Here is a 12,078-nt window from a genome sequence, read left to right on the forward strand (position 1 = left end):
GCCCGGAGGTAGAAAGCCTCTGGGTTCCACCCCCAGTACCGCCACCAAAAAAAAAACAAAAACAAAAAAAACTAACTACATACTGGGAAATGATTATTGAAACTTTTATCTGAGGCAGGTCTACAGCAAATGGGTTGTTAGAATGTTCCCATCTTCCCTCCTGTCCGATTTTCACTGAGATAAAAACTTTGATCTGATAGAATTTTATTATGTCTGAGAGCCTAAATTAAAGTATGTATGTTTTCAATTTTCTCCTTTTCAGCTGCATTAAGATATCATTATGCATCAGAAAAATGAAAAAACAGAGGAAAATTCTATGGAGGAAAGGAATCCATTTAGCATTTTCTGAGAAATGGAATACTGGGTTTGGAGGCTTTAAGAAATTCTATTTTCACCAACACTTATGCATTTTGAAAGCTAAGTTGGGAAGGCAAATTACCTGGAATAGACAGTTGAGGCCTTTCCAGTGTAGAAAGAACACTCTTCATATCCAGAAAACGTGGCTCCAGAATGAACCCCTTTGTGCTAAGACCAAATCCAGTGTGGCTACTCAGAATGTTAATACTTTGTCTAAAGTGAAAAGAAAGGATACTAAGCACTTCATTTCTTCTTCAAGGAGTCTCCTGAAACTCCAGACAGAGAAGTTGCTGTCATCAGCAAAGAACTTGGATCATGAATACTGCGGAGAGAAAAGTCTCTTGAAGGGAGTTGCTGGCTTAGCAGCAAATAGTGTTTTAGGTCAGGCCAATGGTCACAGACCTAGAACAGAGCCACAAACTTCTGACTTTCCTATGAAGTTGAATGGAGAGAGCCAAAGTCCAGGTGAAAGTGGCAAGATTGTGGTCACCTTGAGTAACCATAAGAGAAAGCGCTTTTGTTATGGCTGCTACCAAGGGTTGGAGCACCAAAGGTGTAGGGAACCCCTGATTTCAAAAAAGTTTCAACTTAACCAACATCGAAGAATAAAAGTGTCTCGTCTTATGATGTATGAGAAATTATCCATGATTAGATTTCAGTATAGGATTCTCAGATCCCAGCACTTCAGAACAAAAAGCAAAGTTTGCAAGCCAAGAAAAGCCCAGCAAAGCTGGGTGCAATTCACTGGGGACCACCAGGAGACCCTGCGGGATAACACGGAGGGTGGCATTTACAGCCCAGTCTCTTCCCCAGAACCTGAAGACCCTTCTTGTCAGCATCCACAGTTCCCTCCAGATATGGACAGCAATGTTGTGGTAAAAGGAAAGAACTCCCATATGCCTGATGGTCACACTAATGGAAGCCCTTTCTTGGGCAAGGATCTTGGTTTAGATGAAGCATTCCCTGACCAACAGAATGGCAGTGCCACATACACCTGGGACCAGTCACCATGTTCCTCTCCTAAGTGGGTGTGTACAGAGCTGATTCATGATATCCCCTTACCAGAACATCATTCTGGTAACATGTTCACCTCGGAAACTGAAAGAGAAATTGTGACTCTGGGACAGGAAAATCAGACAAGTACCGTCAGTGATGACAGAGTAGAGCTGTCAGTGTCTGGAGCAGATGAATCTGTGAGCAGTGTAGATGGGCTTGTGTCTGAAGAGACTGTCCAAAATGAGAACTCATGCCAGATGGAAGAGGATGGGTCTCTCAAGCAGAACATCCTCAGTTCTAAGTTGCTGGACCACCCTTACTGTAAAAGTCCACTGGAAGCTCCCCTGGTGTGCAGTGAACTCAAACTAGAAAATCAAGTGGGAGGTGGGAAAAACAGTCAAAAAGCATCTCCAGTGGACGATGAACAGCTTTCAGTCTGCCTTTCTGGTATGCGCTCTTCCTTTATTCTTCCCCAACCTATGGCCCACACTTGCTGTTCATTATCCTTTATTAGAAGAGTTCTGTTTTTCCTCTCATACATGGCTTTCCCTTTGAGCAGCTGGATATGCTTCTTGAGGCTGTGTTATGTATATATTCCATAAATTATTTTATTCATTGCTTATGGACATGTACTTTGATTTCCAGTGATTTATCCTATAACAGTGCAGTGAAGTTCTTCATACTTATACAATTGTTTTTGTAAGTTAAATTCTTGGTGAAAGAATTTTTTTTTTTTTTTTTTTGAGGTACTGGGGATGGACCCTAGGGGCATTCTACTTCTGAGCAACATTCTCAGGCCCTATTTCTTCTTATTTTATTTTTGGTGGTACTGGGGATGGAACCCAGAGGCTTTCTACCTCCGGGCTATACTCCCAGACCTTTTTTTTATATTTTATTTAGAAACAAGGTCTCACTAAGTTGCTGAGAGCCTTACTAAGTAGCTGAGGCTGGCTTCGAACTTGTGCGATCCTCCTGTCTCAGCCTCCCAAGCGCGGGGATTACAAGCGTGCGCTACCACGCCCAGCAAAAAAATTTTTTTAAATAAGTGTCTCACTGAGTTGCAAAAGGCCTCAGAGTAGTTGAGGCTGCCTGCAAACCCAGATCCCCGTCTCAGCCTCCAGAATGCTGGGATTATGAGCATGCACCACCTTGCCTAGCTGTGAAAGAATATTCAAACTGAAAATTATTTTTATTTTGTTTTATTTATTTTTTTGTGGAACTGGGGGTGGAACCCAGGGGCCTTCCACCTCTGGGCTATATCCTCTACCCTATATTATTTTTTATTTGGATACAGGGTCTTGCTAAGTTACTGAGAGCCTCACAAAAGTTGCTGAGGCTGGCTTAGAACCTGTGATCTTCCTGTCTCTGCTTCCCAAATACTGGGATTACAAATGTGTGCCATCATGCTCAGCTTCATACTGAATATTTTGAATAATGATAAATTACCCTTCAAAAAGTTAAGCCAGTAAGCTTTACTAGTCTTACACATCATTGAGAGTTTTGTTTTAATTTTACTTTTTTTAAATTTTAGACTTTTTTTTTTTTGGTGATACTGAGGTTCCTGGAAACCCTTCTACCTTCAGGCTACACTCCCATACCTATTTTATACTTTTTTATTTGGAAACAGGGTCTCTTAAGCCAGCATGGCTGGCGTCGAACCTGCGCGACCCTCCTGTCTCCGCCTCCCAAGCGCGGGGATTACAATCGTGCGCCACTACACCCGGTGAAATTTAGACTTTTTAATGTGTTTATTGGCCATTTTATTGTGTATAGTTTTCTTTTGCCAATTTTTCTATTTAAGTTTCTGTTTTATTTATTTAGTATCTAAGAAACTACTATATATCAGATACTATTAGGCCGGTTTCTAAGAATATAGCTACAAACAGGATTTTTTTTTTTTTTTTTTTTTTTTTTTTTTGCAGTACTAGGGATTGAATCCAGGGACAATTTTAACACTTGAGCTACTTCTTCAACCCTTTTTGCTTCTTATTTTGAGACAGAGCTTTGCTAAGTTACTTGGGTTGTCCTCAAATTTCCAGTTCTCCTGCATCAGCCTCTTTAAATAATTGGAGTTACAGGCATGTATTACTGTACCTGACAGTTTTTTACTGATTTCTGGCTTCATGGTCCACAACATCATTCTAGTTATAAAAATGTCAAGTTGGCCGGGTGTAGTGGTGCATGCTTGTAATCCCAGCATTCGGGAGGCTGAGACAGGAGGATCGCGGTTTGTGGCCAGCCTCAGATACTTAGTTGGGGCCCTTTCCAACTTAGTGAGACCCTATCTCAAAATAAAGAATAAAAAATAGGGCTAAGGGTGTAGCTCAGAGGTATAATCCCCCTGGGCTCCATCCATCTCCAGTAACCCCCCCCCACCAAAAAAAGTCAAGTTAATTGCTAGTTATAAATATCAAAAGGATGATTATGCCTCCCAAAAGATAACAGTCTTCAATACCCCAACATTACACATACTTTTGCATCACATAAATTTTTAGTTCTTACATTGTAGGTTTTTTTGTCTTTGACTTCATGGCTTCTCTCTTTTTTTTCTTTTCTTGTGGGTCTGAGGATGGAACCCAGGGGCATTCGACCTCTGAGCTACACCCCTTGCCCTATTCTTTATTCTTTATTTTGAAACTGGGTCTCACTGAGTTGTGGAGGATCTCACTAAATAGCTGAGGCTGTCTGCGAACCACGATCCTCTGGTCTCAGCCTCCCAAATGCTGGAATTACAAGCGTGCGCCACCATGCCCGGCTTGGCTTTTCTCATAAGTGTTTATAATCCGCGCACTTGGGAGGCGGAGACAGGATTGCACAGGTTCGAAGCCAGCCTCACTGGCTTAAGAGACCCTGTTTCCAAATAAAAATATAAAATAGGTCTGGGAGTGTAGCCCGGAGGTAGAAGGGTTACATCCCGAGTACCACACACACAAAAAAGTCTGTTTTTTGAGCCGGGCATGGTGGCACACTCTTGTAATCCCAGTACTTGTGAGGCTGAGACAGGAGGATTGTAGGTTTGCGGTCAGCCTCAGCACCTTAGTGAGGCTGTGCAACTTAGTAAGCTTCTGTTAAAAAATAGGAGATAAAAATAGGGCTAGGGATGTAGCAGAATTCAGAAGCAAAATGCCTCTGGATTCCATTCCCAATACCACACACAAAAAAACCCAAAAAAACAACTTTTGTCAGAATTACCCTAGTTAGTAAATAGGCATAAACTTTTTTTTTTTTTCCAGTACTGGGAGTAGAACCCATGTGCATTCCACCGCCGAGCTACACCCCCAGCCCTATTTTTTATTGTTTATTTTGAAGGAGGGTCTGACAGAGTTGCAAAGGGCCTCACTTAGTAGCTGAGGCTGTCTGTGAACCTCTTTCCTCCTGTCTCAGCCTCTCTAATGCTGGGATTATAAGCATGTGCCACCATGCCTGGCTTTAGCATAAACTTTTTTGGCGGGTACTGGGGATGGCACCCAGGGGCATTCTACCTCCAAGCTACACCCCCAGCCCTATTTTATTATTTATTTTGAAACAGGGCCTCACTATGGGCCTCACTAAGTAGCTGGGGCCTTCTGCCAACTGCAGTCCTCCTGTCTCAGCCTCTGAAATGCTGGGATTTCAAGTGTGTGCCGCCATGCCCGACTGGCATAAGCAATATGGCAGTGTCAGTCTTTGATTCCTTCCCCTGCTTGAAATTTACATGAACGTATTAAAAAGCACTAATGTTTATATTCTTCTATCATTATTATTATTATTACTTTATATTTGTTGATATATATATAATTTTTTTTTTTTTGGCAGTATTGGGGATGGAACTCAGGGGCATTCTACCTCCGAGCTACACCTTCAGCCATATTTTTTATTCTTTATTTTGTTTGTTTGTTTTTTGGTGGTACTGGGGATGGAACCCAGGGGCCCTCTACCTCTGGGCTACACTCCCAGACCTATTTTATATTTTATTTGGAGACAGGGTCTCTTAAGCCAGCTGAGGCTGGCTTTGAACCTGCATGATCCTCCTGTCTCAGCCTCCCAAGCGCGGGGATTACAAGCGTGCGCCCCCACGCCCGGCTCTTATTCTTTATTTTGAAACAGGGTCTCACTAAGTTGAGGAGGGACTCACAAAATAGCTGAGGCTGTCCACAAACCATGATCCTCCTGTCTCATCCTCCCAAATGCTGGGATTATAAGCATGCGCCACCACGCCTGGCTTCTCTTATTATTTTATTCAAAACTGAAAACAACCAAAATAACAAAATTTCTGTCAAAGTATTTAATTGTGGCACATACAGGAAATGGTATACAACACAACTGTTTAAGAATAAGATAAGCTCTCAGCAACTTAGCAAGACTCTCTATCTAAATAAAAAGTAAAATAGGTCTGGGGGTGTAGCTTAGAGGTAGAATGCCCCTAGTTTTAATCTTCAGCACCACAAAAACAAAAGTTGCTGGGCTGGTGGTGCATGTCTATAATCCTATTACTTGGAAGGCTGAGGCTGGAAAATCAAAGGTTTGAAGCCATCCTCAGCATTGAACAAGACCTTTGTTTCAAAATAAAAAAGGGCCAGTCGGGTGTGGTGATGCACACTTGTAATCCTAGCATTCAGGAGGCTGAGACAAGATGATTACAGTTCACAGACAGCCTCAGCTGTTTATTTAGGCTCTTTGCAACTCAGTGAGACCCTGTTTCAAAATAAAGAATAAAAAATAGGGCTGGGGGTGTAACTCAGAGGTAGAATGCCCCTGGGTTCCATATTCAGTAACACACACACACACACACACACACACACACACACACACAGAGAGAGAGAGAGAGAGAGAGAGAGAGAGAGAGAGAGAGAGAGAGAGAGAGAAAGAAAAGGGCTGGGATATGGCTTAGAGGTAGAATGCTCTTGGCTTCCATCACCAATGCCACAGTAAATTTAAAAAAATAGCCGGGCGTGGTGGTGCACGCTTGTAATCCCCGCGCTTGGGAGGCGGAGACAGGAGGATCGCGCAGGTTCGAAGCCAGCCGCGCGCTGGCTTAGGAGACCCTGTTTCCAAAATGAAAATGTAAAAATAGGTCTGGGAATGTAGCCCCGAGGTAGAAGGGCTTCCAGGAACCCCAGTACCACCAAAAAAAAAAAAAAAAAAAAAATTTAAAAAAATAAAAAGGGCTGGAGGTATAGTTTAGTGGTAGATTGTCCCTGGATTCCATCCCCAGTACTACATTGAAAAAAATGCAATTAAGCCGGGCATGGCGTAATCCCAGCATTTGGGAGGCTGAGACTGGAGGATTGTGGTTCATGGACAGCCTCAGCTACTTAGTGAGGCCTTCTGCAACTCAGTGAGACCCTGTTTCAATATAAAGAATAAAAAATAGGGCAGGGGGGGGGTGTAGCTCAGAGATGCCCCTGGGTTCCATCCCTAGACATGCAAAAAAAAAAAAGAAAAAGAAAAAAAATATTCACAGAGATTGTTGAAAGAATTTAAAAACAGCACCTGGTCATGGTGGCACATGCTTGGAATCCCAGCATTTGGAGGCTGAGATAGGAGGATCGGGTTGGCAGCCAGCCTCAGCTACTTAGTGAGGCCCTTTGCAACTCATTGAGACCGTTTCAAAATTAATAAAAATCAGGAGCCGGGTGTGTTGGTGCACGCTTGTAATCTCAGTGCTTGGGAGGCTGAGACAGGAGGATTGCACAGGTTCGAAGCCAGCCTCAGCTACTTAGTGAGGTCCTTTCCAAATAAAATATAAAATAGGTCGGGGGTGTAGATCAGAGGTAGAGGCTCCTGGGTTCCATACCCAGGAACACACACACACACACAAATCAGGGCTGGGGTGTAGCTCAGAGGTAGAATGTTCCTGGGTTCCATTCCCAGTACTGCAAAACTAAATAAATAATACAGCAAGTTGCTGGTGGATACAGGAGGATCATAGGTTTGAGGCTAGTATGTAGTAATTTAGACCATTTCTGAATAAAAACTTGAGGGGATGTAGCTAAGAGGTAGAACACCCTAGGGTTCAATTCTCTGTACCACCACAAAAGACAAAAAGGCCTTGTCTTGGGAGTGTAAGGGTTACTTTTTGGTAGTTTAAATATTGAATACTTTTACCAACAATCAAATGTGCATAATAAATTCTCCAAGCCAGGTGTGGTGATGCACGCTTGTAATCCAGCATTCGGGAGGCTGATACTGGAGGGTCACAGTTCTCAGACAGCCTCTGCTACTTATTGAAGCCTTCCACAACTTAGTGAGACCCTGTTTCAAAATAAAGAATAAAATATAGGGCAGGGAGTGTAGCTCGGAGGTCATATGCCTCTGGGTTCCATCCCCAGACCTGCAAAAATAAATAAATAAAATTTCCAGACCAGGCATGGTGGTGCATACTTTTAATCCCAGTGCTTGGGTGGCTGAAACAGGAGGATTGCAGGTTGCCAGTCTGCCTCAAGTAAACTTATAAAGAACCCTGTTTTAAAATGATAAAAAATAGGCCTAGGGGTATAGCTTGGAGGTAGAACGCCCCTGGGTTCCATCCCCCAGTTTCTACAAAAAAAACCAAAAAACTCCGTAAATTGTTATATATATATATATATATATATATATATATATATATATATATATATATATATATATAGTGTGTGTGTGTGGTACTGGGGATGGAACCCAGGGGCATTCAACCTCTGAGCTAGATCCCCAGCCCTATTTTTTTTTAAAACTGCAGGAATTCTCTTTATATTTTTATTTTTTATTAATTAATATATTTATTTACTTATTGGTGGTACTGGGGTTCCTGGAAACCCTTCTACATCTGGGCTATACTCCAGACCTATTTTATATTTTTATTTGGAAACAGGGTCTCTTAAGCCAGCAAGGCTGGCTGGCTTTGAACCAGCACAATCCTCCTGTTTCTGCCTCCCAAGCGCGGGGATTACAAGTGTGTGCCACCACGCCTGGGCCCAGCCCTATTTTTTATTCTTTATTTTGAAACAGGATTCCACTGAGTTGCAAAGGACTCACTAAGTAGCTGAGGCTGTCTGCGAACCCCGATCTTCTGGTCTCGGCCTCCTGAATGCTGGGATTACTAGCATGAGCCACCACACCCCGCAAACTGTAATATTTAAATCTGAAAAAATTTTCTTTCCTCACACAAAATGAATTAACTTACATAGATGTAATATTTTCTGATATGAATATAGCATATAGTAAAATTGTAGCATAACCTGAGAAAGTAGAAGTTCTTGCAGAATAGACATTTAGTGACCTCTAATGTGGCTTATTATTTTAGTAGTCTCATGGGGAAAAATTATGGCATCTTATAGCAAATATTGAAAAGCCTGTTAATAAGATTCAGCTTCTGAGTTTAAATCTAGAAAACCAAGAATCTTAGGCCCTTCACAAATTAGACCCTGTTTTAAAAGAAGAAGCTGGGCGTGGTGGCGCACACTTGTAATTCCAGCATTTGGGAGGCTGAGACAGGAGGATCGCAGTTTGTGGCCAGTCTCAGGTACTTAGTGAGGCCCTTTGCAATTCAGTGAGACCCTGCTTCAAAGTAAAAAATTAAAAGTAGGGCTGGGGGTGTAGCTTGGAGGTAGAATGCCCCTGGGTTCCATCCCCAGACCAGCAAAAAAAAAAAAAAAAAAAAGAAAGTAAACTATAAATGAAAGAAACTTTCGTACTTGGTAAGAAATATTTGTCAGAAACCAGCAACAGTTCCAGGTTAAAAGAATGAAATTAAGTACATGCAATCTGTTCTTTATATTATCCATAGGAAGTATGAAGAATATAAATAAAATAAAAATAGGGCTGGGGGTATAGCTGGAGGGTAGAATGCCCCTACATTCCATTCCCAGTACTGCAAAAATAAAAAATAAAAAACCAAGGAGAGAACTGGGCACAATGATGGAACATGCCCATTACTCTTAATTCTTGAGAGACTTAGAGAAGTGGATCACAAATTCAAGCCTGGCTTCAGCAATTTAGTGAGACCCTGTTTCAAAGTAAATTTTTTTTTAGAAGACCAGGGATACTGGGTGTGGTAGTGCAAATTTGTAATCCCAGGAATATAGCGGTTTGCAGACAGCCTCAGTTACTTAGTGAGACCCTTTGCAATTTAGACCCTGTTTCAAAATAAATAGCTGGGCGTTGTGACACACATTTGTAATCCCAGCGCTTGGGAGGCTGAGACAGGAGGATCACACAGGTTCAAAGCCAGCCTTAGCTAAGGATTGTGAAGCTCTCAGCAACTTAGTGAGACCCTGTTTCCAAATAAAATATAAAACAGGTCTGGGAGTATAGCCTAGAGGTAGAAAAGTCCCTGGGTTCCACCCTCAGTACCACTAAAAAAGAAAAAGAAAAAATAGGGCAGGGGGTATAGCTTGGAGGTTTAATGCCCGTGGATTCCATCCTCAGACCTGTCCTCCCCCCCCAAAAAAAAAAAAAAAAAAAAATCAGGGATGTAGCTCAGAGGTAGAGTGTCCCTGAGTTCAACCCCTACTGCCAAAACCAAACAAAAGCTAGGAGTGTTTTGGATCAGAATCTCAGAAGCTGTCACAAGGCACAAAGTAGAGGGATGATACAGAAGGGAGAAGGAAGATTTGTATGGGGAGATGTGGGGACAGTGAAGGTGCTCATTTCCTGGAACTGATGGAAGTGGGGAGGAAGGGAGAAGATCTGTAGCAAAATACTGAATAACTGGGGAATCTTCCTCCTGTGCCACATCTGCTGTCAAGTAGAAATTCTAAAAATAGGAGAGAGAGGACATTTGCTCTCATCACCTGGCAAGAATTGAAACATTCAAGAAGGGTTGCTGGGATTCTGAGCCTCCTCCTGCTGAAAGTAGTTCAGAGGACAGCAAGAGCTACTGCTCATCACAGCTCCTTACTCTCAGCACCTACACAAATGGAGATGTAGTCATTCTGAAGAAAGCGACACAGCAAACGAGATAAATTCAACATGTAAAAGAACTTGAGTATTCAGGATAAATAGCAGTCAGAATAGGAAACTGCAGGGCTGCAAGACAGTGGGTACTCTGCAGCATTAGCCAGTGTTAACTTGGTATATTGAATGCTAGGACATTCTTTTTACTTGTTTAATCTATTTGAGTCATTTGTACTTATAGGAAATTAATTGTGGTTTCTTTTTTTGTGTGTGTGTGGTGCTGGGGATTGAATCCAAGGGCATTTTGCCTCTGAGCTTCACCTCCAGTCTGATTTTATGTTTTTTATTTTGAAACAGGGTCTCACTAAGTTGCAGAGGGCCTAAGTAGCTGAGGCTGGCCGTGAACCCGGATCCTTCTGTCTCAGCCACCCAAGTCCTGGGATTACAAGCCTGTACTACCACGCCTGGCTGTGGTTTCATAATTTTACCCAATATTGCATGAACCGATAAAATAAATGTAAAAAGAAAGTTATTCCTTTAAAAACCAAGTTGAAAATTTTCTTTCTTTTTCTTTTTATCTTCCAGTACTGGGGATTGGATTGAGCCTAGGCTTCATACATGCTAAGCAAGTTCTCTACCATAGAGCTTCATCCTCAGGCTCCTCTACCTCTCATTTTTGTTGTTGGTTTTTTTTTTTTTTTGAGACAACTAAATTGCCCAGGGTGGCCTAGAACTTGTGATCCTTCTGCCTCTGCTTTGCACGTAGCCGGGGTTATACAGGTGTGTGCCACTTGCCTGGTTCAAGTTGAATACTTTTAGTGGTCATCACTTGTTGAAAAAAAAAATGATACTGAGTTACACTTGTACAAATCTATAAAAATTGTGAGGTAGTACATGAAAATATAAAACTGTGTACTTAGATTATTTTGTGTGTCTTTTTTTCCCTTCACTTTAAAGAACTAAAAGTAACCTTCATCTCATTAGTGTGCCAGGAGATGGAAGGAAAACTGAAGGAAATAACAATGGATGTTTTCCAGAACTGAAGAGAGGTCTGAGTCTTCATATTGAAAGGCTTGGGGCAAGGGATGTAGTTCAGTGTATAGCACTTGCCAAGCCTGCCTTAGATACCCTGGACTCCATGACCCTTACTGCAAAACAAAACAGCAATAAGAAAAAGAATGAGGAAGGCTTGGTAAATGCCAATCAGAATACAAATACCACATATACCCAAACTCATTAAATTTTGTGCAGCAAAATTATAGCACATTAAAAATTAAGAGAAGGCTGAGACAGGAGGATTGTAGGTGTCAGGACAACCTCAGCAACTTAGACTTAACAACCTAGTGACATCCTGTTTCAAAACAACCAAAATAAAAGAGCTGGAGGTATAGCTCAGAGGTGGGATGCCCTTGGATTCGATCTTTAGTACCACACATGAAAAGAGAATAAGATATAAAAAAAAAAAAGAATTAAGAAATAACTGGGACAGTTAGCTATCTGTTTTGTTAGGAAATAGAATACATTCCTGTACTACAGTACATTCCAAGTGAATTAAAAATTTAAATAGAACCAAATACACAACTTTTTTTATTTTTGTTGGTCTGGGGATGGAACCCATGGGCATTTGATCTCCAAGCCACACCCCCTGCCCTATTTTTTCTTTTTGAAACATGGTCTCACTAAATTATGGAGGGCCCTGCTAAGTAGCTGAGGCTGTTCACGAACTGCGATCCTCTGGTCTCAGCCTCTTGAATGCTGGGATTACAAGCATGTGCCACCATACCCAGCCACAAAACTCATGCCTTGCTTAGGAAAAAATACAGGGCCTGCCTCTTACTAAGCAAGTGCTGTACTTTACAAAGCTATACCCTT

At 41.8% G+C, this 12,078-nt stretch overlaps 1 protein-coding gene across 2 annotated transcripts in view; it reads left to right on the top strand.

Annotated features, from left to right (window-relative positions):
* Window positions 1–278: 278 nt before the first annotated feature.
* The window catches only part of SENP5 (SUMO specific peptidase 5), a gene marked incomplete at both ends in the record, with an annotated part of 51,503 nt that continues 39,703 nt past the window's right edge, over window positions 279–12,078 (top strand). The window contains one exon of one of the 2 annotated variants that reach the window (XM_080696297.1): window positions 279–1,800. In XM_080696297.1, the coding sequence (XP_080552423.1) occupies window positions 294–1,800 (1,507 nt within the window). The remainder of the gene's footprint in view (window positions 1,801–12,078) is intronic. The other variant, XM_080696296.1, reaches the window with a different exon arrangement.

This window comes from Muscardinus avellanarius, assembly GCF_963383645.1.
Source record: "Muscardinus avellanarius genome assembly, chromosome: 5".
Taxonomy (NCBI): Eukaryota; Metazoa; Chordata; class Mammalia; order Rodentia; family Gliridae; genus Muscardinus; species Muscardinus avellanarius.